General features: G+C 29.3%; 2 protein-coding genes across 4 annotated transcripts; both read right to left on the bottom strand.

Annotated features, from left to right (window-relative positions):
* Window positions 1-1,961: 1,961 nt before the first annotated feature.
* Window positions 1,962-7,331, bottom strand: LOC100568955 (plexin-A3). 3 transcript variants are annotated; one of them, XM_008184768.3, is made up of 3 exons: window positions 6,852-7,331; window positions 6,661-6,776; window positions 1,962-3,586 (listed from the first exon to the last, which is right to left on the bottom strand). In XM_008184768.3, exons 2-3 carry the CDS (start codon window positions 6,724-6,726, stop codon window positions 2,186-2,188), a joined length of 1,467 nt encoding a protein of 488 aa, XP_008182990.1. In that variant the 5' UTR covers window positions 6,727-6,776; window positions 6,852-7,331; the 3' UTR covers window positions 1,962-2,185. The 3 variants fall into 3 exon arrangements, with proteins under 3 accessions (XP_008182990.1, XP_029343758.1, XP_008182991.1); XM_029487898.1 differs by having other exon boundaries at window positions 7,018-7,040; XM_008184769.3 differs by having other exon boundaries at window positions 6,883-7,011.
* A 7,076-nt stretch (window positions 7,332-14,407) lies between these two features.
* LOC100165162 (dnaJ homolog subfamily C member 3) lies at window positions 14,408-22,106 on the bottom strand. The gene is made up of 10 exons (XM_001948989.5): window positions 21,814-22,106; window positions 21,630-21,722; window positions 20,826-20,950; window positions 20,359-20,433; window positions 19,017-19,345; window positions 18,802-18,952; window positions 17,516-17,708; window positions 16,007-16,175; window positions 15,825-15,934; window positions 14,408-15,725 (listed from the first exon to the last, which is right to left on the bottom strand). The coding sequence occupies exons 1-10, from the start codon at window positions 21,893-21,895 to the stop codon at window positions 15,586-15,588; spliced, it is 1,467 nt and encodes a 488-aa protein (XP_001949024.1). The 5' UTR covers window positions 21,896-22,106; the 3' UTR covers window positions 14,408-15,585.
* Window positions 22,107-26,043: the final 3,937 nt, after the last annotated feature.

The following is a 26,043-nucleotide window of genomic DNA, read 5'->3' as shown; positions in this document are numbered from 1 at the left end:
TAGGTACAATTAATGTTTTATAATTTAATATTGGTGTTTATAATTTTTTATTTATAACACTGCCGGCCAAAAAGAGGGTGGAATTTTATGAGTGTCCCGAGGCGCATAATTTCTAAATAGGCCCTGTCTATAGCCGTACATTTAATTTTAGTTGAATTATAAACATGTTAATAATTATTTCTATATAACGATACTATATAACCTATATATGACCATATGTACAAAGCGTTCAACAAAATTTCAAAACGCTTTAATTACTGTTTGGATATTTGAAATAATAAATATATATATATATATATATATTTACCTACGTAACCTATATCAATAACGGTCATCACTGCTGCACATTTATTAGGTAATATATTTAATCACTCATTATAATTTATAATATCAAGGTTTATCAATTATCAGTCCTAATTGGTCTAATGACCGTTTCCAAACTTTTAACTGAAAGTTAACTGAAACTTTTCAATTTATTAGTTAATGGTTAAACATAACTGAGGATAAAATGTTAGTAAAGTTATAAGCTACTTTTTCTAGGTATACTCGTTAAACTTTCAAGGGTGCCAGCAGGAAGGTGCCGGGGAGGAGGTGGGCATGCTGTATGTGATAGGTATAGGGATTAATTATTTAAATAACCCAAAGGTTCCTTTATACCTAAATATATTTAACAATTGTATATATTTTTTACATATTAGATATTAATAATATTTATACTTAACATCTTTACTTACCTACCAATTATGAAAATTATTTATAAACAAATCAACATTACTATTTTATATGAATTTTATATCAAAATAAAAATTATGACAAATATCACATACGATAATGTTGCATAAACAAATTTACTCATTGTTTTACAAGCAGATACGTATTTTTATGAATTACATAAAATAATTATACTAACATTTTAGAAGGTCAAAATGCTGAGTATTCTCGAAACCGAAAAGGATATTCATTAACCTTCTAAACCATTGGTCGCCTAATTTAAAAGGCATCATATATCAAAATATGTAGGATAATAAAAATTAGGTATTAAGTATAATATATGCTTACTTATAATAGACATAATTACAAATAAATATTAATTATATTTTATACAATTTGCGTTGGAAAAAAAGTTATTTTGCACATGTGCATTCCAGGCCATTCCTTGAGTCATCTCTCAAGCATTTGATAGAGTATGGCACGAAAGGCTGCTATTTAAACTTAAGAAATGTATACCTCCAACTTATTACATTCTCATTAAATCTTATCTTGAAGACCGTTACTTTCAAATCCGTCATGGATCTGCATATTCTAGTATAGCAGGTATTAGAACCGGCGTCCCGCAAGGAGGAATTCTCTACCCAGTTATGTTCAATATTTATACTTCAGACCAACCTACTTTGCCTAATACCTTAGTGGCGGATTATGCGGGTGACAAAGCAATAATATCAACTAGCGCAGACCCTGTATTACCTTCCACTTATCTTCACTATGGGGCACTGCCAAAATCTCAAATCTTAAAAAAAATCCAAACGTTTAAAAATATTACATTAAGAAAAATTACTAAATCTCCCCCGTACATATCAAATCACACCCTCCACACCGATCTCCATCAAAAAAACCGTCCAAGAAGAAGCAAAATACTTCTATAAGCGTTTTCACGATCGTCTCATAAGTCATAACCCACACAAATCCATTAATCCGTGAATTAGCATCAAACAAAATTCCTGGAAATTCCAACCGAAGACTAAAAAAAAATGGTGCAGAGATCTCCTAAACAACTAAAAAAATTTAAAAAAAAAGGAACGGTTTAAAAAGTAGTTAGTCAAGTCAATAGGAAGTGTCACCACGGGTGGCTTCTTCCAACAACGTCTTTTTTTTTCCAATGTCACTGTAATTTAGCCCATATTCTTATTGTGCCTCGGGATACAGATTGTATATTTCTTGTAAAAATAAAAAAAAAAAATTCAAATTATATTATTATATTTTTAAGGATTTAAATTTTAGTGTGAATTATTGATTATTATTGACAGTTATAGACTTTTTGAAAAAGTATTTAAAAGAAGAATTTTTAAAATTGGTTTTTTTTTAAATTTCTAATTCAAGTCTTTAAATATCAAGTTTTAATGCTTGCTTTTCTGTCACATTTTTAAATTTATTTTCGTGTTCTGCAGATAACTGTAGCATTTTTTGCCTAACTAGTTGTTTCTGCATATATAAGGATACCAACTACACTTTGACGCCCTCCAATACTTGACAACCCAGAACGGTTGGCTCGTTGACGTATGTGAACATTTTTTTTTTTGTAGTACTTGCCAATAGAATTTTCGAACACGATTTGCAAAGGACCGGACTTGTGTTTGTCGGAGGGGTTGGCACTGATTTCGCAAATGATGTGGTCGTGCGCGAGTTCAACGATATCGCACATAACTTTCGTCTTTATATTTCTGAAGAACACCTGGACATCAGTCGTGACATTCAGATACTCGCCAGTCAGTTTTATCCGGGTTCCACCCGTGGCGGGTCCACAGCTCGGGCTCACGCCCGTAAACTTCGGTTCAACGAACCTGAACTTTTGCGCTGACTCCAGCCTCTCCACGCTCGCCATCCACGAGTACTCGATTACCACCGGACCCTCGCTCACCACATTATCGGATCTGATAATGCAATTAACCGTGTGACCGTCGGACGTGGTAGGGTCATTACAACTCTGACCGACAATTGTCACTGTCATTATCCGGCCATTGGCCAAAATCCAGTGCAGGTCCCTGACGGTTATGTTCACGGTTGTCGGTGTATTGCGATAGAACAGCGACACATTTGGTTCGAAAGACTCAATCGCCACGTCAAGATATTTCATTTCGATCGTGGACAACGGTGTGCCGTTCTTTAATTTCTCGTTGTTAGTCATGTTCCGTATGTCGCAACTGTTCAGTTGTTCGGCTGTTATCTTGCAACCATCGTTTTTTAAACACCATTTACAGTAATATTTTTTCGAATCGCTTTCCCAAAACCTGATTGTACAATTTTCTTTCGGGCAAGTCCAACCGTGATAACTGATGTAATGGTCTCGTGGATCGTTGAATTGTAATCGTACGTTGTTGACAACGATTGAAAAATAAAAAATAAACAAAGGATTGGTTTTAGTTGTTCTTCGTTCTTCGGTAGGTATAGTTTCTTTGTGTACCCAATTACAAGTAATTACTCCATTATCAATTGAAGCGTTATAAGTTAGATTTTCTATTTCACAACTAATATTAATTGGACTTACATTAAAAAAATTTTTAATAGTTTTTTCCGCGATATTGGAGACTGTAACTTGTACTAAATGATTATTATTATACGTCACAGCAAACTCTGGGCATAAATCTTTTGTATAGACTGTGAAATTTCCTGATAGACTTTGTATTGTGTCGAGACAAATTTGTTTTTCGATCAGCCAACTGCAACCATGTGTTGCACCAGTACATTGTGTGCATGACTTATAAATCGAGCAGTTTAGTTTTCGACTTGATCCATTTAGGAAACTGGTGGAAACCTTGTAACCATTCATTAAATTTACATTGTCCGTGATAATTGCCACGATTGAAGTCAACTGAAAAATATATATTTATTATATACTTTCCACTTTTTTTATACACAATACATTTTTTAAAAATATAAAGATTCGTTTTAAGCTTTTTTTTAACTTACACGACTAACTTGAACCAAATACACCGATCTACATGTGGTACACGAGTATTAACTTAGATTATATATTGTACCTATAATATGTTATTACTCATAAATTATATTATTACTTATAACATTGGCAAAAGTGTAAAATCTTCTACAAACATTTTCCTATACCACATTACACTTCTGTAAATCATCCTAAGATCATTTTGTTATTGAATTGAATTTTGTTATGAGAATTAGCATAAATGCGTATTACATTTATGCTAATTCTCCTAAAAGATTTTACTAGATTATAACAATTAGGAACCATTTATATAAGCCAGAAGATACCACTTGGAGGCGTTTCTAATAATCCTCCAAAAATATTTGTATTTTTAATTCCATTTATATTTTTTTTTCATATTTTATAATAATTATATATGACAGAGCAGTGATACTTTTATGTTATTTATTACAAAATGTGTCGAGTTCGAACCATGGTATCAGTGGACTTATTATTTTGCATTTTTTTTTTTTTACTGATTACTACTTTATCTATATATACAAATGTTTGGTTTTTAGTTTTTGGTTTTTTTTTTTTTAGTACGGTTTTAGGTTAGGTTAGGATTTCGTATTAATTGATAATTTTTTCCGGACCTTGAAAAACCACCGGATAGTATCCAATCCTTCGTATAGGTTGAATTAAGTAAAAATAACAAATTTAGTAGGTTCTATAACTTCTACAGGGTGTATCTTATGTCATTGTACGGGGGGTTTTTTGACGATTATGGAACGATGAAATGGAATTTCGTTAAAACGAAAAAAGACGTGTTTCTTTATTTTTAACAAGCAATTTTTTTATAATAATTTCAAAATGTTTAAACACGCAGGTGTACCAATAGCAAAATCAACTTTTTTTCAAATGGTAACCACTTTAATAGATTCTAGTAGAGCTTTTTTTCTGAAAATTTTGGTAGTCGAATCATCAATTTTGGTTCGCTAGTTTATTAACTATGGTCCTCCAAAGATTAGTAAAATATGCATTAATACTTCAATTGATATAATTGGTATAGGTTCAATTTACATGCGCTAAACAATTTTTTCTTATAACTACCTTTTGATACACTTCAAAATATAGTGGTTACCATTTGAAAAAAAGTTGATTTTGCTATTGGTACACCTGCGTGTTTAAAAATTTTGAAATTGTTACAAAAAAATTGCTTGTTAAAAATAAAGAAACACGTCTTTTTTCGTTTTAACGAAATTCAATTTCATCGTTCCATAATCGTCAAAAAACCCCGCGTACAATGACATAAGATACACTCTGTATAACGTTGATAATTTAGAGTTAAATTATACACTTACGTACGCATCACGCGAATATTGCTCGCATAATCACAAGCGAATATTACATATATCAAAATATTTTTCCGGGCAACGCCGGGTAATTCAGTATATAATAAAATTGAGTTATAAAATATCGCTATATATGTGATGCATCCTCTTCAACCAAAATCATGTATCGTAGGTAACTAAATAACTATATTATAATATGCAATGATTGACTTCAAATTTAACACATCCATTATTATATATTGACCAGGTACAGTCGAAATCTACTTCACATCAAACTAGCACAGAACAATTCTCTATGTTAATTTATTATATTCCATATAATTATATTATAGGTGTATATTTAATTATAGGTATTACTATATATTTTTTTATCCAATAGGTAATTAATATATCATTTACTAATTACTATATTAAGACGTTGATTTTTTACATTTTGTGTTTACGGTAAACTACATGTATAGATATAAATGCGTGTATACATCTTTTGACTTAAATCATAATTAATAAAAAACAATAAATTTCACCAATCGTTATTTAAAATAATTTGTACAAATATAAAACCTGGTCTATTTGTATATTTAATTAATTTTTTTTTCTGGTTGTCTGCACAACTCCACGCAACTAAGCAAAATTTGGATTTTTTTTTAAAAACACATGTTAGTAAAAAATAAAAATAAATTATAGATACTTATAATTACAACCATTATCCTTAATGTTTTTGCTTAAGTTCAATACCTACTATAAGGTTTTTTTTGTAAGTTGTAAAGCTCAGTTTAGTTTAAATTATATATTATAATCAATCAAAAATGTATAATATAATATATGTTTACACCTACCTAATTTAAGTTTTTAACCTATAACTCATAACTCATAAGGTATATAGTTATGAAAAATATAGGTATTTCTATAATATAAGATACATTTTTATAAACGCACTAATTTCTTAAATTATAATATTATAGATAATCTTATAATTAATATTAATAAATTAAGCGGCCTCGCTACGGTAATTATTTAGTGGGCAACATTTAGGCAATTTCCAATCTTGTCATAGCCGCCCAGGATCTACGTGTTAGTTGTAAATGATTATTACTAATAATCATTGCGGGTATCCACTCTCGTACGTACATGCAAATGTCAATAACTCGATAACCATTTATTTTCACTACACCAATTTTACAAAAACATACATTTGTTTTGACAAAATTAAAGTTAGTTAACGTTGTCTGATTTTGATTCTGAAAAAATATTTTGAATTCAGCAGAAAAATGTCTGTAGATCGTACGAAACATTTTCCGTTTTTAATATTAATTTTAATTTTAATTTTGATTCGAAAAAGTTGATATTTTCAAATTTTCAGTTATAGTTCACAATAATATAAAATTTAGTTTTTACAAAGTGCTTCGTAGGATTTATAGATAATTTTTTGGTGAGTTCAAATTTTTTTTCAGAATCAAAATCGGACAACTTTAATTTTGTCAATACTTTAGGTCTTTTTAGCTACTAGTTGATGGCAGTAGCAAGGCCCCTTAGCTAAAAATTTGTCTAAAGTGAAGTTAGTTATAAAATTAATAGGTATCTACCACCTACCATTTTATATTTACATGGAAATAAATTATGCACTATAATAATTAAAGTTGTCAAAATGTAACGTACTAATATAATTGAGAACAGTAGTCGGTTAATAGAGGAATGGTTCCGAGTGTATTCGTGTGCAGACATATCATGTAAGATCTGAGGGCAGGCCTGGTAATGAAATTTTGTGCGTTCTTCTAAAAATAAATATAATTATTTTACAATATTATTATATATCTAGGTAAATTATAATCAAAAAAAAATTATGTTACCAAAGTTTTACTCTATTGTATTTCCAAATACCTAATATGACATTATGTATATTGTTTTATTACAGCTTAAATTAGATTCTGACCGGAGCGATGAATTTAATAATTTTGTTTATACAAAAACTCAAAAAATATATTTGTATACATATAAAATCAATGAAATATGTACTTTTTTAGCTAAAATTGGTAAAATATGCAAAATATGCGTTTTCAATTTTCAATTTTTCAACTCGCGATTGTATACTTCAAATTTCTAGCTACGTCTGCTATAAATTGTGATCATACAGAAAAATATGCGATTCCTACAACTTCCGAGCCCTAGTGATAAACAATTCTACAATTCGTTATTTTAAACTATTTATTTTGAGTTACGAATAAAACACCCGAATTAATAAAACACAATGTCGAAAAAATTGCAAATACATTATAGTATTATTCCTGCAAACTTTATTATGTAACTACATAATTCTTTATAACTACTGATATAAACAGTTTCGTTTTATCTTTTTTATATACAAGTGACCTTATGACCCTGTTAATTTTTGCACTATACTTAATTGAACTATTGCTATCTACCTGTTAAATGCTTAAATTCAATATTTCAATGTATATACGTGGAATGGCAATATCCTATAAAAGATAATTTAATCTCCTACATAGACAAATTATTATAGTGCGCAGTACTGCGTATATTATAAACACGTTCTATTCGAGTGTTTGTATTTTATCTATACAAATTATGACTCAAATTATTATGTTTAAAATTTTTTTGAATGTTCTTTGTTCTTTATTGCATTTAGGGAATATCTCAATATCTGATTATCTCGTTAATTTTTTCCATTCTATTGAGGCGTAGTGTGCCGGCCGATTAAGCATGATGCCATGATCATCCGTGTTTTTGACGTATCATCGCCGCCGTCATCACTTATTGGCACTCGTCGTCCTACGCGTACCTATGTCCCTGCACGACAATCACAGTCAGTGGTAGCCTGATATAATTGTGAAAATGACAAGTACCTATCGTAAAAATCGATTTCGTCGAAAATTAGTTTTCAATTTTCAATTTTTACCTCGCAAAAGAACCAGCTAGATACAATTTGCTCAATTACTACCATAAAAGTTGAAAATCAAAGCATTATTTAATATTTTGACTACCTGTGGTGTAGGCTACTGACATGCACAAAAAAAATACACTTTGTTGTAAAATCAATACATTCATCGCACAGAAACTAAAATGTATTATATTTATAGGCTCAATTCATAAAACAAGTGGGAATATATTTAGCGGGTTACACCTTACACATAAAAAAGAGTATTATAAATCAGAATTTAGACAATTTTTATTTGTGGAGGGGGGAGAAAATTGCAATGTTTCATACATTTTGAACTATACGTCTATTTATATTTAATATTTATCGTTTACCATATCTTTATATATATAATTTTACTGTACGTGTGTTGGAATTGAACTTCTCCTAAACGGTTTGACTTATTTGTATGAATTTTTTTGTATGCGTTTGGGTGACGCCTCAGATTGTTTATATTCACAAATCATCCCCCTAGGTCCAATATGGGGATGTGCTCAAACAGGGTTTTAGAGATTTACGGTAAAAATTGTAGTTTATAAATGGTTGCCACGGGTTTTAAAACTATTATAATAATAATTATTGGTTGCCGTGAAATCAGTGTATTCATTCGCATTTAATTTTTTTGTACGCTGTGTTTTAATATTAAATGCAGGGATCGAAACCGTTCTAAATTTTAGAGGTTATGGTTTCGGTTTTTGTGAACGGTTTTCTACATTTTATAGTTTTGGTTTAGGTTCTAAGACCGATTTTTCAATTTTTTTGGTTTTGGTTTCGGTTTCAAAAAAGGTTTTTCAAATTTATCGGTATCAATAATTCTTGAAAATTTTCAGTTTTGGTGTTTGGAACGGTTTTTGAAATTTTTTTTTTTCATGTACCTAATAACTGCAGACTCAATTTTTACTATCTATTTACTATTAAGGTCTGAGCCTAAAGTCCTAAAATGTGTCTGATTTGTAAAATTAGTGTAGGTATATACAATATATAGCAAATTGACGTTCAGCTGAACTAACTTTGTGTTGTTAACTTTAATATGTTATACCTACTTTTGCATACAACATATTATTATAATTGAGATCATTATTCGAATATATTAATATTTAATTGTAATTTACAATAACATCAAACTATATTACAGTATTGTCAGTATTAATAATAAATATCTTGTTATGTGATTAATGCTTATATTTCAACAACATTTTAATTTAAATGGACACTAAAAAAAGAGATTGAAAATATTGTTATCTAAAAAGGTATACTGTTAAGATTCAAATATATGTTATAACTTATAACATATATTTATAACTTATAAGATTTGGTACACACATTTGTAATTCAGGAGATTCTGAGGAGAATGATAATAATGACATAAGCAATTGATGACTGTGGGACGGACGCGGATCAGTGAAATATGAAATAATTGTAATAACATTAATAAATAATAATATACTCAAATACATCAGATAACAACAATACAGATGTGCATAGCCGCATATATAGGGGAGAACCAGGGATGGAAAACGTTTTTAATTTTTTCGTTTTCGTTTTTGTTTAACGTTTTTAAACGTTTTTGATTAATGTTTTTAAAAACGTTATTTTTCTTTATTGTTTTTGATTAACGTTTTTAAAAACGTTATTTTCCTATTGTGTCCAAATAATGTTTTTGATAATATATTTTTTTTTTATATTATATTATTATAACTCATAACTTTTAACTTTTAAGTTATAATAGTAACACGCAATACAGAAAAGCACTTAAAAGTCAAAAATTAAAATTAATTATTCTTAATATTTCAATTTTAAATCAAAATTATAATTTATATAAAAATTAGAAAATTTAAAATTTCTGATTTCAAATTAAAATGTTTTTAAAGTTAAAGATTAAAAAGTAAAGACAAGTGAATTTTTTTTTTCGTGGTAAAATTTAATAATGTATAATACTTACTATAATTTATTTTCGTTTTTGATTTCGTTATAATATTTTTTTCGGTTTTCGGAATTTTTTGTTATCGTTTTTCAGTTGTTTTTTGTTTTTGTTGATTAATTGTTTTCGTTTTTTGTATTTTTCCGTTTAATAACGTTTTCCATCTCTGGGGAGAACAAAATAACAATTGTGATAATTGTATTTTAATTTTGAATCAATGAGTATTATAGTAATGATATCATAAAATATAAATAGAATAATATTTGTATTACCTATTAATATTTCGTAGTAATCAGTTATAGCATCGGTATTCAAACAAAATATTTTCTTCGCATGAAAATTCTCGTTTTAACTAAAATTTAAAATAATATAGGTAGGTAATTAACTTTATAAAATTCGAAGAAATCGATATAAGTTTTAAATTTCAATCAGTTTCAAAAACAGTTTTTCAATATTATATGGTTTCGGTTTAGGTTTTCTAAACGGTTTTTTAAGATTTTAGGTGTCAGTTACGGTTTATTAACCGGTGTTTTAAAACTTTTGGTTTCGGTTCCGGTTATGGTGTTGAAATATGAAAAAACCGCGGTTAAACCGGTTTTGATCCTTGTATGTCCTTATATGTATTACAATTACGTAAATATTGAGCGTGTAAGGTTGTACTCACATATAAGTTATGTACATAAAACAATGCCACGTCTTCGTGGACGATGAGGAAATATATATTGGTCGACAGACTCGGCATTCACAATTAGTCTAGCCGTTTAGGAGGAGTTCAGTGACATACTTGGTATAACTTTGATACTTAATAGTTAAATTATAAAGTTACGTACAAACAGCACGGGGTCCACGATCTACCGCAGGTAGATTGTCTACCTGATAATAAATTATACTGGTGCGAATCAGAATTTTTATTCCGGGCAACGGGAAAGTTAAGATACATTTTGAACACCATACACCGAATATTAAATAACGAATTAAACAAAGTTTGAGTCATATAAAGTTGGTACATTTAACGGGAAACGAAGTGCACGGGATCAGCTAGTTTTATTATTTTAAATTAAGGCATCCACTGGAAACTTGCATACGGTGATATGTCTGCAGACGTCTCTATTATTACCATAACATGTAATATTATTAAAATATTCAAAAAACGGTTTACAAACAGCTGGCATACCCCTATATTATAATTTATAATGATGACGAATCCTAGATCCCGTAAAGAATTTAATCATTATAATAATATTATGATACATTATATAATATAATTATGTTATTCCGAGCTCAAAAAATTATAAAATCGTTTGTTGACATAAAATATTTTTCGTAGCACTTTTCCGAGGTCGAACTTTGTCGAAAACCGAACCCTAAAACCGCTAACGGAATGATCGCATATCGACTAGATTATAAACAAACTAGAATTTAAGGCATACCAATAAACAATTAATCGGGAAAAATGGAATAATTTTTGAGAAAAAAAATCTTGCAACTGTATAATGGACAAGGGGAAGACCACGGAAAAGATGGAAGGATAGCGTCAAGGAAGTATTAGAAGAAATTGGAGGAGACTGGGAACAAGTATACAATAGAAAACAATGGAAAGAATTAGTTTTAGCGGCCAAGAGTCTAAATGGCTAGTAAAAAGCAAAAAAAAAAAAAAAAAATGGACAAAATTTAATAAAGCATAGTAAGTTATCAGTATAACATACCTACAATTATACAATATTAAATAGGAATATTGTATCCAAATTCCAAGGTACTTACATTATACTTCTTTGAAATAGATACAATATAGATAGAGTATATCATAATCAGTGCCGTATTAAGGTACATATCTATAATGCCGCCGGAGGCACACATATTTTCCCAGACCCCCCCCCCCCCCAACACAATAGTTGGATTTTGTTAATTTTTTTTTTTTATTTAAAAGTAGAGAACATTTTGCAGGTTGGATTACAGTCTGATTTTCAAAATTATAATTATAGAAGCTAAAATATGCATTTGAATAATGCACAATATTGGTTATTTTTCAAACGTATTTTTCTTCCACTATTTAAAGAAAAAAGAAAATTCGGCTTTTAATTCGACCTGAAAAATGTTCTCTTCATTTAAATAAAAAAAAAAATTAACAAATTAACAAAATCTGACTATTCTACAGGGCGTGAGAGTTTTTCCTCTGAAGTCATTTTCGTTGATATAATACACCGTATCGATCCTGCCTAAACAGGTATACCTATCGAGCTGTAGATTAGTGGAAAAGTATTATAATTAAGGTAGTAACTAAAATATAAAAAAGCAGGTAAGTGGATGTCGCTCTGCTGTACAGTAGGTTACAAGTGGGTCATTGTATAATGGGTTGTATTAGACTTGAATTCAATGATAAAATATCATTGTATAAGAAAAACGATTCTGAGGCGGAGACGGTTTGTCAGTCTGGATATTTTATATTATTATTATTTATTTTATCATGTAAGTTGAATTAATATTATAATTTTTTATTCGTTTTTATGGCGATAAACAAAGCGTTAGATATTAAAATTCAATTTTTAGCGTTTTTTCGTAATTTTTTGGTGGTTTTTCCCGTGGCATTAAATAACTATTGAGAAAATCGAAAAATGACCTCTCTAAAGTACCATCTTGATCCAATTTTCTAAAAGAAAAGGTACTATATGTTAAAATTGAAGCACTCCTTCTGGAAGAAATTTTGTATACAGGATATAAAAATAAAAAAAAATAAAAAAATAAACACCATTATAAAAACAATAGCTTCCTCGCTCCGCTCAGAATCTAATATTGTTTTCGAATTGTAAAGAATTTCGAAAAATTGGAATAACCGGCACCGACACCCTTAATGCCATTTAATTGCAATACTATTGGGTACTTTATCCAACTTAGTTTTATTTATAACATATTAATAGGTAGGTCGTAGGTGCCTATATAGTTTTTGAAGCAACTGGAAAACATTATGATAGACGTTAGCCGTTAGCGTAAAACAAACTTTTGACAGGTAAGTCTTGGGGACTTATTTTGTTTGACACCGGATTTGGTAATGATTACTACAATACTACATGATCGTGTTTGTAAGTGGAAAGTAAAAAAAACAGAGAGCAAAGTATTAAGATTTATTTAAACAACCAGTTGTCCACGTCTTGTACCTATGTCAGCGCACTGGCAATATAGCTGTAGTAAAAGAGCTTGAGACTGAAATACAAAAGAATCTCCAACTTCAAGAGCAGATTAATCAACTTTAAAATATTAAAGAGTTAATCAATGGGTAATCGTTAATACCTGTTTAAGTAGTACATTGTATTCAAATTATTATTTTTTTTTTTTATTTATATATATTTTAATATTATTAAATTATTTTATGTATAAAATGTCTTAAATAATAATAAAAAAAATATTTTAATATCAAATCTATTGTACTTAAGTGTAGGTACCAATCTTAACAGCAGCTATGGAGTAATCTGAATGCTTTTGTTGATTGTTATTTGACAAATTTCTTGACCACAGTGTTGACTTGCCCATGTTGTTTCTGTAAAGTGTCTGAGTAGCTGCTGATGAGTCTCAGCTCGGCGTGCACTAATCAAGGGGAATACCAAATAATGATGTGGTGGGCATCGAGGGAGACCTTTTAGATCTGTTGGTTGGAAACAATATAACAAATAATGATTTAAAAAAAATTTGAATAATAGAGTAAATGACCTATGATATAACAATGACCTAAAAAAAATTGCCTACAGTCTACACATAATCCCTTGAAAACAAAATGTATAAGACAACGGCCATGGTAAATGTAATATCTATAGTAAAATTTGAATTTAAACAATTTGCGATTAGGTAGAATGTATACATTTTTTAAATTATGAATTACTTGATAAGCTATATCAAATACTTGATATCCTATTTCAAATTGAATTATCAATTTAATCTAGAAAAACCACTGTATTCAACTATATTATGTTGTATTAATATTTAATAATGTGTAAGCTAATAACCTAAGTTGTTGAAGCTGTACCAAGAACAAAAAAAAATATATATTTATTACTTGTTTTTTTAAGGAAAAATATCCAAGCCATTTTTTCTCTTTTTATTTTGTTTTTGGTTATGCGTCATTTTTTTGGTACCTATAACAATGTACCAAATATTGTTTTATTTTGCCTGTCTAATTTTTACTGTGTAATGTTTATAGAAGAAAAAATTAAGTAATAAAACAAACAAATTAAGATCAAGTACCTATATAGTATATATAGTAACCATTTTTTAAATCAAAATATTACGCATAATGGTGTTTAATAACGTTTAATATAATATTGCATTTACAAAATATATGTAGATTATATAGACAAAAGGTAAAAAAAAAAAAATCAATCTTAACAAATAATAATAAGCGATCTGTGATTATGGGCCTATAATTTCATACTGTTTCTAATAGGTTACCTAATCAATAATAATATGCTATAGAATATTATGTATATTATTTTCCACCTACAACATATTGCACTGTTTAATATCAAACATGCAAAAAATATTACTAAAATATGAAAGTACGATAAACAAATAATGTGGTGTATTTAATTGGTAGTTAAACTATAACATTTTTAAGAAGAAATTCGGCACAAAATAAAACTTTCAGTCTTGTTTGACGAGGAAACGACACAACTTGTTAACCACTATAATTGCAGTGTAACAAAAAGATAAAGAAATTGTTTATCACATCAAACGTTATCGCACGAGAATTGTCTTGCATAAACAAAACAAATATACAGGACTAGGCGAATAGTATTATTAATTATGTTGTACAAAAATATCTAAATAATTATGTGTTAATGTAATAATGTGTGTAATATGTACACAATCAATATGTTCATGTTTTAATTTAAATTAAACGGTTATCAAATTTTCCATTAAGTCAGTGACCAGTTTTACTTTTTAGCAAACAATCTCATCATTAAATAATTTTATTATTTGAATTATAAATTAAGTTCCGAGCAGTTTTCATACATATACGATATATTGATGATACTCAAATTTAGTATTCACATTTCACAAGGTTTAGCAGACAAAAGATGTTGAAATAACAATCAAGACCGGTTTACGCGTGTACATAATATTATTACATGAATCATGATGTTAAAGAATTTAAATTAGACTAGATACATTGTTTCAGTAACAATAGACAACAATAAGTAAAGGACACGGTTTATAAGACTTATAGATACAAATATCTTTCAGATAGATTAGAAAAAAAAAACATAATTTAAAATAAATTTATTTTAATAACATTATTTGATTTTTTAATCTAATTGATTGTGTACAAATATCACGATAACCATGTAATAAGGTCAATTGACCATATTTTTTAAAAAAGAAACTCAAAACAAAGAATAAATATACTAAAAATAATTATCAATCTTTTTAATTTTAAAATTATCGCAGTGTTATTGAATAGAGAGTGAAGATGTTAACTGTAGAAAAAATGTCAGTTTAACTATTTTACTTGCAGAGTCAAATAAATTATATGTTACCATGTTAAAATTGTATTTGGATGTTATTGTTTATTATTTACTATGTACAATAAATTAATATACGATTTTTGTTATACACAATGACATTTTTTATGCATTACTCTATTTACATTTTACCATACACAGCCTTTTGAACCCTAAATAATGGGACGATAACTAAACTCATTATGGCACCTATGTTTTTTTTTGTACCATAGTAAGAATTAGTTGAAGTTGAATTTGAATGTAAAAGGGCTCCCGTGGAATTGATGAAATTGTTGAAATGGATTGAAACCGTCTTGGTGATGACGCCCCGATTCTGGATCTAGTGGATCAATACCTCGGTCAAATTGTTCCCGTTTTTCTAATTATACACAAAACAAAATATATTATTAGTTATAACTTATCTTATACTTTAAAAAAATTATAATAATACACTATTATTTTAAGTTTCATTTATTACCTGGATTAGTCAGAACTTCTTTGGCAGAAGCTATTTCAATGAACCTTTTCTCTGCATTCTTTTTAGCTTCACCTTGGAAATTATCTGGATGCCATTGTTGAGCAGCTTTCCTGAAAATTTATATCATATTTTATTAAAAATTACTCTTGTTAAATATAGAAAATATTCATTGACAAACTTACCTATATGCTTTAATTATTTCTTGTTTGGTGGCAGTTCTTTTAACATTTAATATCTTATAATAATCTTTTCTTTCAGCTTGTTTTTGTAAATTTTTCGCTTTTTTTAGTCCTTCATTTGCTTGTCGATGCTCCTGATCGATATGAAGTGCATGCTCAAAATCTCTAATAGCTAAAAAATAAAATATAACTATGAACTAAGTAATGTTATTAAATAATACATATATTAATTATTTAGAACAGTATAGCTATGGAGGACGCTACATCCGCATGTCTACATATATAGTCTCCATCCTACACCTAGTATATTTGTATTCAGAAGAATTCATTTTGTGCTGCTAGTTTCAATACTATAGTAAGTTATAACTCATAACTAGGGCGCGGATTTCAATGCAAAATGCATTTTTTGCATATATCGACGTTTTTTAATTTTTAGAGCATTTTTAGCATTATTGGGTCATTTTTGTTGGTTTTAAGGCATATTTATTCAATATGTCACCCATACTCAGATAAATAATAAATAATTAGTGAGTTTGTGTTACATTACGGTTGTATTTTGTATGTTTTTATTTCATGTTCATAATTTTAATAGGGATAAATATTGTTAAATAATGCCCCCCCCCCCAAAAAAAAAAATCATCAAAAAATTAATATGGTATTTTTAAGGTCATTTTTGCCGTAAAATGCATTTTTTAAGAGCATTAATTAAATTTTTCACATTTTTAAACCTTTTTTTTTACTTCATTAATTAAATTGTTTAGGTCATAGTTGCATTTTTTCTAAGGCATTTTTAGGTATTTTTTAGGGCATTAAAATCCGTGCCCTACTCATAACTATGGAAAATAACACAATAATACAATGCTCATAAGTAGATTTAAAATTGAAATATCAATAAGAGCTTAACCCACATTTCCTAGATAATACTCTTACCTTTAAATTATATTATAGGTCAATTCACTCTAATATTATAATTAATGACACAAAATGGATTTTACTGAACATAAATTTAGTATTATTTGTATGTATATAAGACGGTAATGTTTACTTGATGCTAAAATATTATAAAATAAATTATTTTATTTTACTTTATTATTTATATTATATTGTAATAACTAGAGTATTACAATAGTAATAACCTGTCATATAAAATGATAAAAAATATACCATACAATAAATAATACCATTCACTTATCAATAGTGAACAATGATTGAACTACATGAGTTATGTTATTAAATTTTTAACTTTTAACTTTTAATTAATTTTATTTGTTTGCTCATACTGTAATAAATCATACAATAATAATAACAACTTTTTATTATTAGGGTCATTTGAAAATTATTTTGGTTAACTTTATTTAGTTTATTGACTACCCATGAGCTATTTAAAGCCCACACCTATTTGATTTTTTTTTCGGTATTACACGTACAATTCAAATAAACAAGTCATTGCTGCGGCTTGCATCTTTACAATTAATAATTTGATTTTAACAAAAAAGTATTTATTTTACTGACCTTCGTCAAACATTGAGTTGGCAATGTATCCCTCTGCTCTCAGACAGTAAAGATCTGGTGTTTGACTTATTTCTAGTGCATCGCTACAGTATTTCAGTGACAATGATAATTCATCTGTATGTTGATAACTACGGCAAAGTTTTTCCAAAGCTAAAAACCTTATGTGTTCAGTGTCTTTTTCTAAGTCTAATATCTAAAATTCAAATTTGTTTAAATTATTTAACAGGTAAATTAAATTATCATAATATAATATTTAAGAGGACGTTGGACCGATGTTGTCTCTATCTTAGACACGTACGGCATAGCAAAAACATTTTGGCGGGGGGAAAGTACCGAGAAGTCTACAGACATAATTGTGCAATATCGTTTTTATTTTTTTGATATCACTTATACGAAAAAAGTTTTTATTATTTCAAAATCCATTATTATTTGTGTTTTTCAAACTTTAAATAACTTTTTCCAGTATTGGAAAAATAAAAACGATATAGCATAGCCAAAGTTCTCCTTTTTATGTGGTGAAAATTCTGTTTTTAAGTTATGACTGTAGCTTTCTCAGTTCTTTCCCTCGCAATACAGTTGTTGCTATGTTGTACATTTGTAAGACAGACAGAACACATGTAGGTGCGAAATTTTCTTAAGCCAATATTTTCCACTAGAAATAAATTTTCAAACTCCTTAGATAGTTTATTTAAGTGCTCACTGTTGTACATTTGTATCCTAGTTACTTTCATATAAGCACAATTTCAATAATAATATTTTACTTTAAACTAAAGAATTTAGGATAATTTAGGATAAAAACAATTGATAAAGAAATAATAAAGAAAAGGACAATAACTCACCCTATTTGTCTTCGCACATACAAATCATAATATATACTTCTCTAACTGCCTAAACTTTAAGACTTGGAATTATTTAAAATATTCAAATGAATTAGCAATATAAGTAAATTCTAAAAGTTAGTAACACAAAAACAATATTTTCTTTGTTTTGGTAGTTTTGGTAAGCAAAAAATACTTAAAAAGTTAAAACTATAAAAATGTAACTCTTTTACAAAATATTAGTAGGAAACAGACAATCATCATCTATCAAACCCAATAAACACAATTCCTCATACATTTTAATGTTTGCCTTTCACATTAAATTAGGTAATTGTAATTTAAATTTAACTGTTCATAGTACATATTACATAGTGTGTAAAGTTTATTGGTATAAATTACAATTTAACTTAAACCACAAGTTGGGACTTAGAATGGAGCTCTATATTTTAGTTAATCCAAATAGTTTACCTTTTTTGCGAATTGAATACTGCTGGAAAAATCTTTGATATTGAGCGCTGACTGACTGTCTACTATCAGTCTATCGATTTTTTTAACAATTTTATAATGTGAGTGACATAATTTATGATCTGGATCTAATTTTAAACACTCTCTAATCTCTCTGTAAAATAATTGAACATGATAATACAGTAAAGCACATACAATAAATTATAAATAATAATTACTTGAGTGATTCAGATACTTCTCCTATACTGTAATAAATTTTTGATAATTTATAATGGCCGTCTGTGTCATCGGCTTGGAGTTTAGTAGCTGTCCGCAAGTCCATTATAGCATGTTGCACATTTCCAGAACTCAAATACAAATGTGATCTCTGCTCACGTAATGAAGGAGCCCAAGGACAATGTTCTATAAGACGATCCAATGAATTTATACCACTTTCATAGTCTTTGTTTTCTTGATAGTAGGTAGCTAATTCTATATCGTAAGCAAGACCATCAAGTTTTGAGTATAAATCATATGCTTCTCGTGAAAAATCACCATTGCCAATATACTAAAATTATTATAATTTATAATATGAATAAACAAATATACCTAAACAGTAAATATTAAAAGTGGATTAAACTGTCCAAGTTCAAAAGTCAAACCTAGTTAGTTTTAAAATAATCAAACCAAACCAAACACGAATAAAAAGTTAAAAATTCATTGATCAAAACAAACTTCAAAGAAATGAACAAAATCCAAAAAAAATTATAACACGTCAAACAAAAGATGTTTCCAGTGTCTATTTTTCTATTTTTATGCTATACAACTGTATGTTATACTTGATTATTATTTTCAATAAACCAATTTGTACTAAAACAGATTAAAATTAGAACCGATAAAAATTAAATTAAATTAAAACTTGAATAGTATTAAATTGGTTATTTTGGTTTGATACATAAGTAAAAAGTTTGATTTGAAATTTAATACAAAAGCTTGATTTAGTTTGGTAATAAATTAAATATTCGTACAGGTTTGATTCGACATACAATTAAAAAACTGGTTAAAAATCATATTTTTCAGTTTGACCCACCTGGCCACCACTAGTAAATTTATAATATATTAAGAGGACGTCACACCCACATATGTTGTCTCCATCTTCCACGTGTAAGGCATACAAATTTTACGCTCAGCAAATCACTTTTAGCCCCGTTAATTTATATTACAGTAAATTAACCTCTTATAAAATTTAAAGGTAAGAATATTATCAAGGGCATCTTATCGGCATTTTGTTATATTTTAATTTTAAATTGAGTTATGTGTATTAAAAGATATATATATAAACAATTTACAATTTTAAAATACTAATAAATCACTTTGAAATTGAAATTTAACAGAAAACCGATAAGATGTCCTAGATAATATTCTTCCCTTTCAATCTTATAAGAGGTCAATTCACTCTAATTTTAAAATTAACAGAGCTAAACGTGATCTGCTGAGCGTAAAATTTGCCATGTCGTACACGTGTAAGACGGAAACAACATATTATGCTGCTGTGATGTCTTCTTAATTATTTATACTTACCACATTATACAGTTCTTTTCTTGCATCTTCGATTGAAGCTTGTTTCATCAATACTACACCTCTTTGATAACGTGCCTAATGAAAAATATTAATAGGTTATAAACTTTTATGATTCTATATAATTAGGGTTGGCAAATAGGATTTGGTCATTGTGTCAATTTATGACACAATTCAAAAAAAAATGTTCAGCCGTGTCACTAATTAATTTTGTTAACAGAGAATTTTTTCAAAATATAAATGAAAAATTAATGATAATGTAGAAAAAACTTTTATTGATTGTTAGAAACATTTTACTTCATATTGTCTGAAAATTTTTTTTATGTCTAGTTAATATGCTATTGCTTGCAATTTATATAAATATATTATATAGACACATGAAAGTCTTTTGGGTGCCATCGAAAATTTCTCTCGCGCCACTTATTTGCCATCCCTGTTCTATATTATCAATAAAAATCTTATTTACTCACAGCTGTGAAATCCGGTTTGAGTTCAAGAACTTTTCCAAAATCTAATAAAGCAAATTTAGCTTTTCCGAGGGCTAAATAAACTGTACCTCTTTTAAAATAAGTTAAATAATTATTTGGATCACCCTCTGAAAAAAAAAAAATATGTTACATATTATTACAAGGTAAGATAATTTTTTAGTTATAAATTGAAGTTATTTTTGGATTTAAAATAACTATATACAAGCTATAATACAACAACAACAGTATTATATTACAATATATAATAAAATTATTACTATATTTAGTATATTAGTATTTAAATTAAAAATTAATATTAAAAAACACATTGTAATTTGTCAGTCACTATAAAATCAGTGATATTTTAGGTATAAATAACAGATAGGTATGTGTACATAAATTTAAATCAAATTAAAAGCTGTAGGTAGGTACTTTTAATGTTATTCGCAGTAATTAGATAAGACAATTCAGCATATCACGTACAAAATAATTATAGTGCGCATATGAAAGCACAAAATAAATTTGAATGAATTGAATTTGATATTGCGAATTAAAATGTTAAAAACCTATGATGTACTTAGTATAATATAATAATATATACCTCCATGTAGTATAGATAAAACAATTGAAGGTGCATAATGTCATTGGAATCTATTAGAGTCATTTTTATGGTGTTATAAAATAAACCATAAAGATTAATGTTGAAAATTGTTTAACTGACGTCATTAAAGTTAAACACTATTGGTGTTTCTCTTAACGACAGAAGTTCAAAATTCGGTTAGCCCATATGAGAACGTATTCACTTACCTACAGCGGCGTGATAATGCGACAAGGCGTCTTGGAGTTGTCCACGGGCCAGGAAGTCGCGCCCCATTTCCAAATGGTTCTCGACCTCGGAACCTGCGGATCGGACGAAACATAAATACAAACAAAATCAAATGGCCAACGTATCCGAGGACAGCATTCGGAAGCAAGCAAAGGCACTGCTTACCCATGACAACTGAACAGTCCAAGGCCAAGAAAAACAGACAAGTGGAGTACAGCTTCGGCCGCATCCTGTGCCACGTATCCATGACGGCGACGGCAAAAGTCACTTCAATCCTCTAGACGTGTCGGGCGTACTTACGAGCGCGGCGGATGGTCGTGATGAACCGGACGGAAACCAATCGCATCCTACGCGACGAAAAGACGACAATACGTCCGGCGTACGTGTAACGCGCGGCGTAAACGAACGGTGTCTGAGCAGTGAGCACTCTGAGCGGGTGACAAAGTCCAAAACCTAGTCGGTTGCCACCGCCGCCGTGACGACTGATAACAGAAAACGCTGATAACGGATTCTGGGACAGCTGTGTTTGGCATATAGCCGTCTGGCATCTATGCGACGGCGCTGACTCGGTTGACTCCAAACGCGACCGTAGGCCGACCGGTCGGGCACCGTGTTGTACTTCCATTGGTCCGTTTGGTTTTCCGCGCCAAATCGCCAAGGAAAACAGCAGACCGTATGGTATTTAAAAGCTTAAAGAATAAAGATTATAGCCGAAAGTCCAAATTTTTTTTGAAAATTTAAAAAAATTATTATTGCTACGTCTCATGTTATCCTGTACAATCTTTTGAAAAACACATTTTTATTTATTGAATAGTACTATTTATTAGTTGTACAAATTTGAAATTCTGCAACCTGTAATAATAACGTACTTACCTACAAATTGTCTATATTGACTATTACTTATTACTTATTAGTCTATTATGCCTAAGACTAACAAGTTTATACATAATTAATTTATGATACTATGGTAGACATAGATATAGTTTTAAATTTATAATTCAACAAAAAGTTCTTACATATTATTTATTAGGTACCTATAGAACAGGTTTTAAGGTTTATATAAATATAATTAATTAATTAATAGGTAACAATTTTATACTAAAACTTCTGAAAACCGAATTATGAATTACCGACGAAAAAATCTTCAATTTATGGCATATCATCGCATGTTTAGGTCGGTACCTAATATGCCTACAAATAAATCCTAACTCTTGATTTATTCAACAATTTATTTATTTATTTATATATATTTTATTTAAATATCTGAAGCAGAATATTATTCAAAAACTATCTTAATGTACAAAAAAATGTTGAATATTGAACTATAAACGGTTTTTTTAGTTTTTATTAATTATTATTATAATTATTAATAAGTATTTAACTTTTTCTCGTGGTGTTTAAGCAGTAAGCACCCAATTGGCAATTTGTGCCTAACACATATTTGCCTACCTATTACTTATTAGATACAATATTAATAGATATATGTAATATGTATAATATTATGTCCTCAGTCGTCACAAATTTATTGTTTACTTCGTAGCTGGGAAATTATGATTTATTCGCGTGTGCGTTTGTTATTGGACCACGTGACCAATGTCGTCACGTTACACCTGCAGGCTGCAGCACATACATAGGCGTAGAATGGTGGGGGCAAAGAGGGCTCCCGAAAATCTTTTTAGCCCCTTGTGTAAAATTTTACTGTTTTATAAATCCATATTATGTGAGAACTGAAAACATTTTCTATTATTATAGCGAATAAAAACATGGCTAGGAAATTCTATGAGTTATGACTAACGATATATTTTTAAATCTATCGTTACTTCATTTTGAAAGGGACTTAGCTAATATTATTAATTCTGAAGATATTCTTAATATATTTGCCCAAAAAGTAGGTTAAACCTTATACTATAGTAATAATTTCCAATTAAAATTTTTTTTTTATATTTAATTCAAATATAAAATATGCATTTGATAATAATATGGTGTAGTATGGTATACTATAGGCAGTATATTATTTATTTATATTTTACTTTTAAATGGACTTCTTTAGTCCTTTTTATATTTTTTCATTTATATTTTTCTATAGTTATATTTGTAGGATATTATCGAGGATATTATGTTCTGTATCCGAATCATTATAGTCCTTTAGCGAAGTAATGCGCAGGAAGTTCTGACATTCCACAAAAAAAGAGGCTATAATCCCCCCCCTCAAAAAAAATAATTCATCACGCTACGCCTGTATGAGCACACATAGTATATATTTTATATTATTATATTTTCATACTACAGTGTATGGGTGCAGCGTTTACGTGTGGGTATAACTGTATAAGTGAAAACAATGGAGGGTTAGCCCCCCCTAATATTACATTAACCTCCCCACAATATATTATATTAGCCTTCCCCCTGAAATTTTAATGGATTTTCGTGAATGCGTGATGCAAAATCGGTAACTGCCAAGGATGGCTGATTTTAAAGGGATCGCAAATGGACAGTTTTTAAGGAGTTAAAAATAAGCAATTTTCAAATTACATGCATGCGGATCTCGTAAATGTGTTTGATGTTTGTTCTAACTGATAATTATTCATTAGTGTGTGTGATTGTTATGTAAATAAGAAATAACGGAGCGCTCCCGCACGCGCACGTCTTACTGTATGTACCTATACAAGACGTCCCCGCCTCGGCGGCGTTACGCACGTGAACGGTAAACAATATGTATGCTCATTTGTATAGGTAGGTATTGTACTTTTAGTCAATCGTATACCCAATACCCATGGACCTGATAATGTGCAGATAAGACTTCTGAAAACTGATTTGAATTCGTTATATGTCTACTTAAATCAGATCGATCAGGACACATTTTAAGATATTTGATTAAAGTTTCAAATAATAACATTTAAAAATTTCTTACATTTTAAATATTCATAGAAAATATAAAGTAGCTTAGGAAGTAGGAACAACATTTTGAAAAAATGGCCTGATCGATTTAAAAAAGATATATTATCGAATTAAAATCATTGTTCATTCAGTCTTATAAAAAATAATAAAACGTAATAGCATATTGTGTGGCAAGGGCGGGAAGTGAGCTATTTCAGTCGAGGGCGACGTGTGTGGTTCGAGTCGCAGGTGAGGACCGTATGTCGCCCAAGACTGAAATTGCCTTCCCGCACGGGCCACATTTACTATTTTTTGTCACGCCTCTGCATTCATCGATCACGGAGAACTTAATACAGGGATCTATGTAACAACTAGAATATAATTATATAACAACAATATTTTATGAAAGAAACGATTTGGTTTTATTTATTTTAAGAGTCACGCATGGAGGTTATAATATGATTATAAGATGTAACCAAAAGTTTATGTTTTGTAAGAATCGTGGAATAGATTTCAGTGTCTGTGCAGGATATACGCGCGTGAAATGTGCGCGCAGCACTTTTCGGGACTTCACTTTACCGCCCGGCCAGGGGCGTCATCTGGGGGGGGGGGGGGGTGCAGGCCGCAGGGTGTACATTTGCACCAACTTTTTTTTTAAAATGCCTTCCCCACAATATTAAAATTGATAAAATTATAACACAAACATTGTGAAGAAGGATACCAATAAAATACATTTCTGGTTTTATTAAGCTATCTATATTATATATTTTGAGTTTGCAGGGAGAAAAAATGTGTAGGTAAGGTTCGGTTAGGTATTTTATTATAAAGGTGATTTATACCCACATATTTATTTACCAAGTGTAAATAAAATAAATAGGTACATTAAAAGTACCTACACATAGTTTGTCAAAAATAGTAACAATATTGTGGTATTTTCATACTAATATAAGTGACCAATTAAATAAATTATACAAATATTCTAGTTTTTGTCCCCACTTGACCTCCCCCTCCACGGCAAAAAAAAAATGTTTCTATGTGGCCTGGTAATGATTTGAATGGCCTGCAAACATTTTGGCACCAACAAAAAAAAAGTTGAAATGACGCCCCTGCGCCCGGCACTATTAGGGATTCCCCATTACCGCCCGCTGGAAGAAAATAGGACGCTTTCCAACACTTCAACCAGTTCAACCGCTATCGAAAACCAATTTTCGGTGCAGGCGTGACAAAAAATATTTTGAATTGGCGCGAAATAACTTATTATCATTATAACCACATTGACTAGTTACAGAAGTACAAATAATAAATTAAAATTGCAATTATCTTAGAATTAGAATGTTAGATATTAGATCCAAGGAATATATTTGGTATAACTTGGTACTAGTAATTACATATTTACATACCACTGATTAATATAATGAACATGTCTAAATATCTTAGACATGCTAGGGATCCTGCATCCGCATGAATTTCGGCCAAACAATGTTTAGACCATTAGACATTAGACCATGTTATATTATGGAT

This window comes from Acyrthosiphon pisum, chromosome A1, assembly GCF_005508785.2.
Source record: "Acyrthosiphon pisum isolate AL4f chromosome A1, pea_aphid_22Mar2018_4r6ur, whole genome shotgun sequence".
Classification (NCBI taxonomy): Eukaryota; Metazoa; Arthropoda; class Insecta; order Hemiptera; family Aphididae; genus Acyrthosiphon; species Acyrthosiphon pisum.
This window is presented reverse-complemented; position numbering and strand designations above follow the sequence as displayed.

What these genes read in the sequence shown, in the direction of transcription:
- LOC100165162 (XM_001948989.5), bottom strand. Translation starts at nt 21,895, where the DNA reads ATGGATACGTGGCACAGGATGCGGCCGAAGCTGTACTCCACTTGTCTG. An exon ending in GGACTGTTCAGTTGTCATGG is followed by an intron (nt 21,723 to 21,813) that starts GTAAGCAGTGCC and finishes TCCGATCCGCAG; the next exon opens with GTTCCGAGGTCGAGAACCAT. An exon ending in GAAATAATTAAAGCATATAG is followed by an intron (nt 15,935 to 16,006) that starts GTAAGTTTGTCA and finishes ATAAATTTTCAG; the next exon opens with GAAAGCTGCTCAACAATGGC.
- LOC100568955 (XM_008184768.3), bottom strand. Translation starts at nt 6,726, where the DNA reads ATGTCTGCACACGAATACACTCGGAACCATTCCTCTATTAACCGACTA. An exon ending in TACTGTTCTCAATTATATTA is followed by an intron (nt 3,587 to 6,660) that starts GTACGTTACATT and finishes TATATTTTTCAG; the next exon opens with TTGACTTCAATCGTGGCAAT.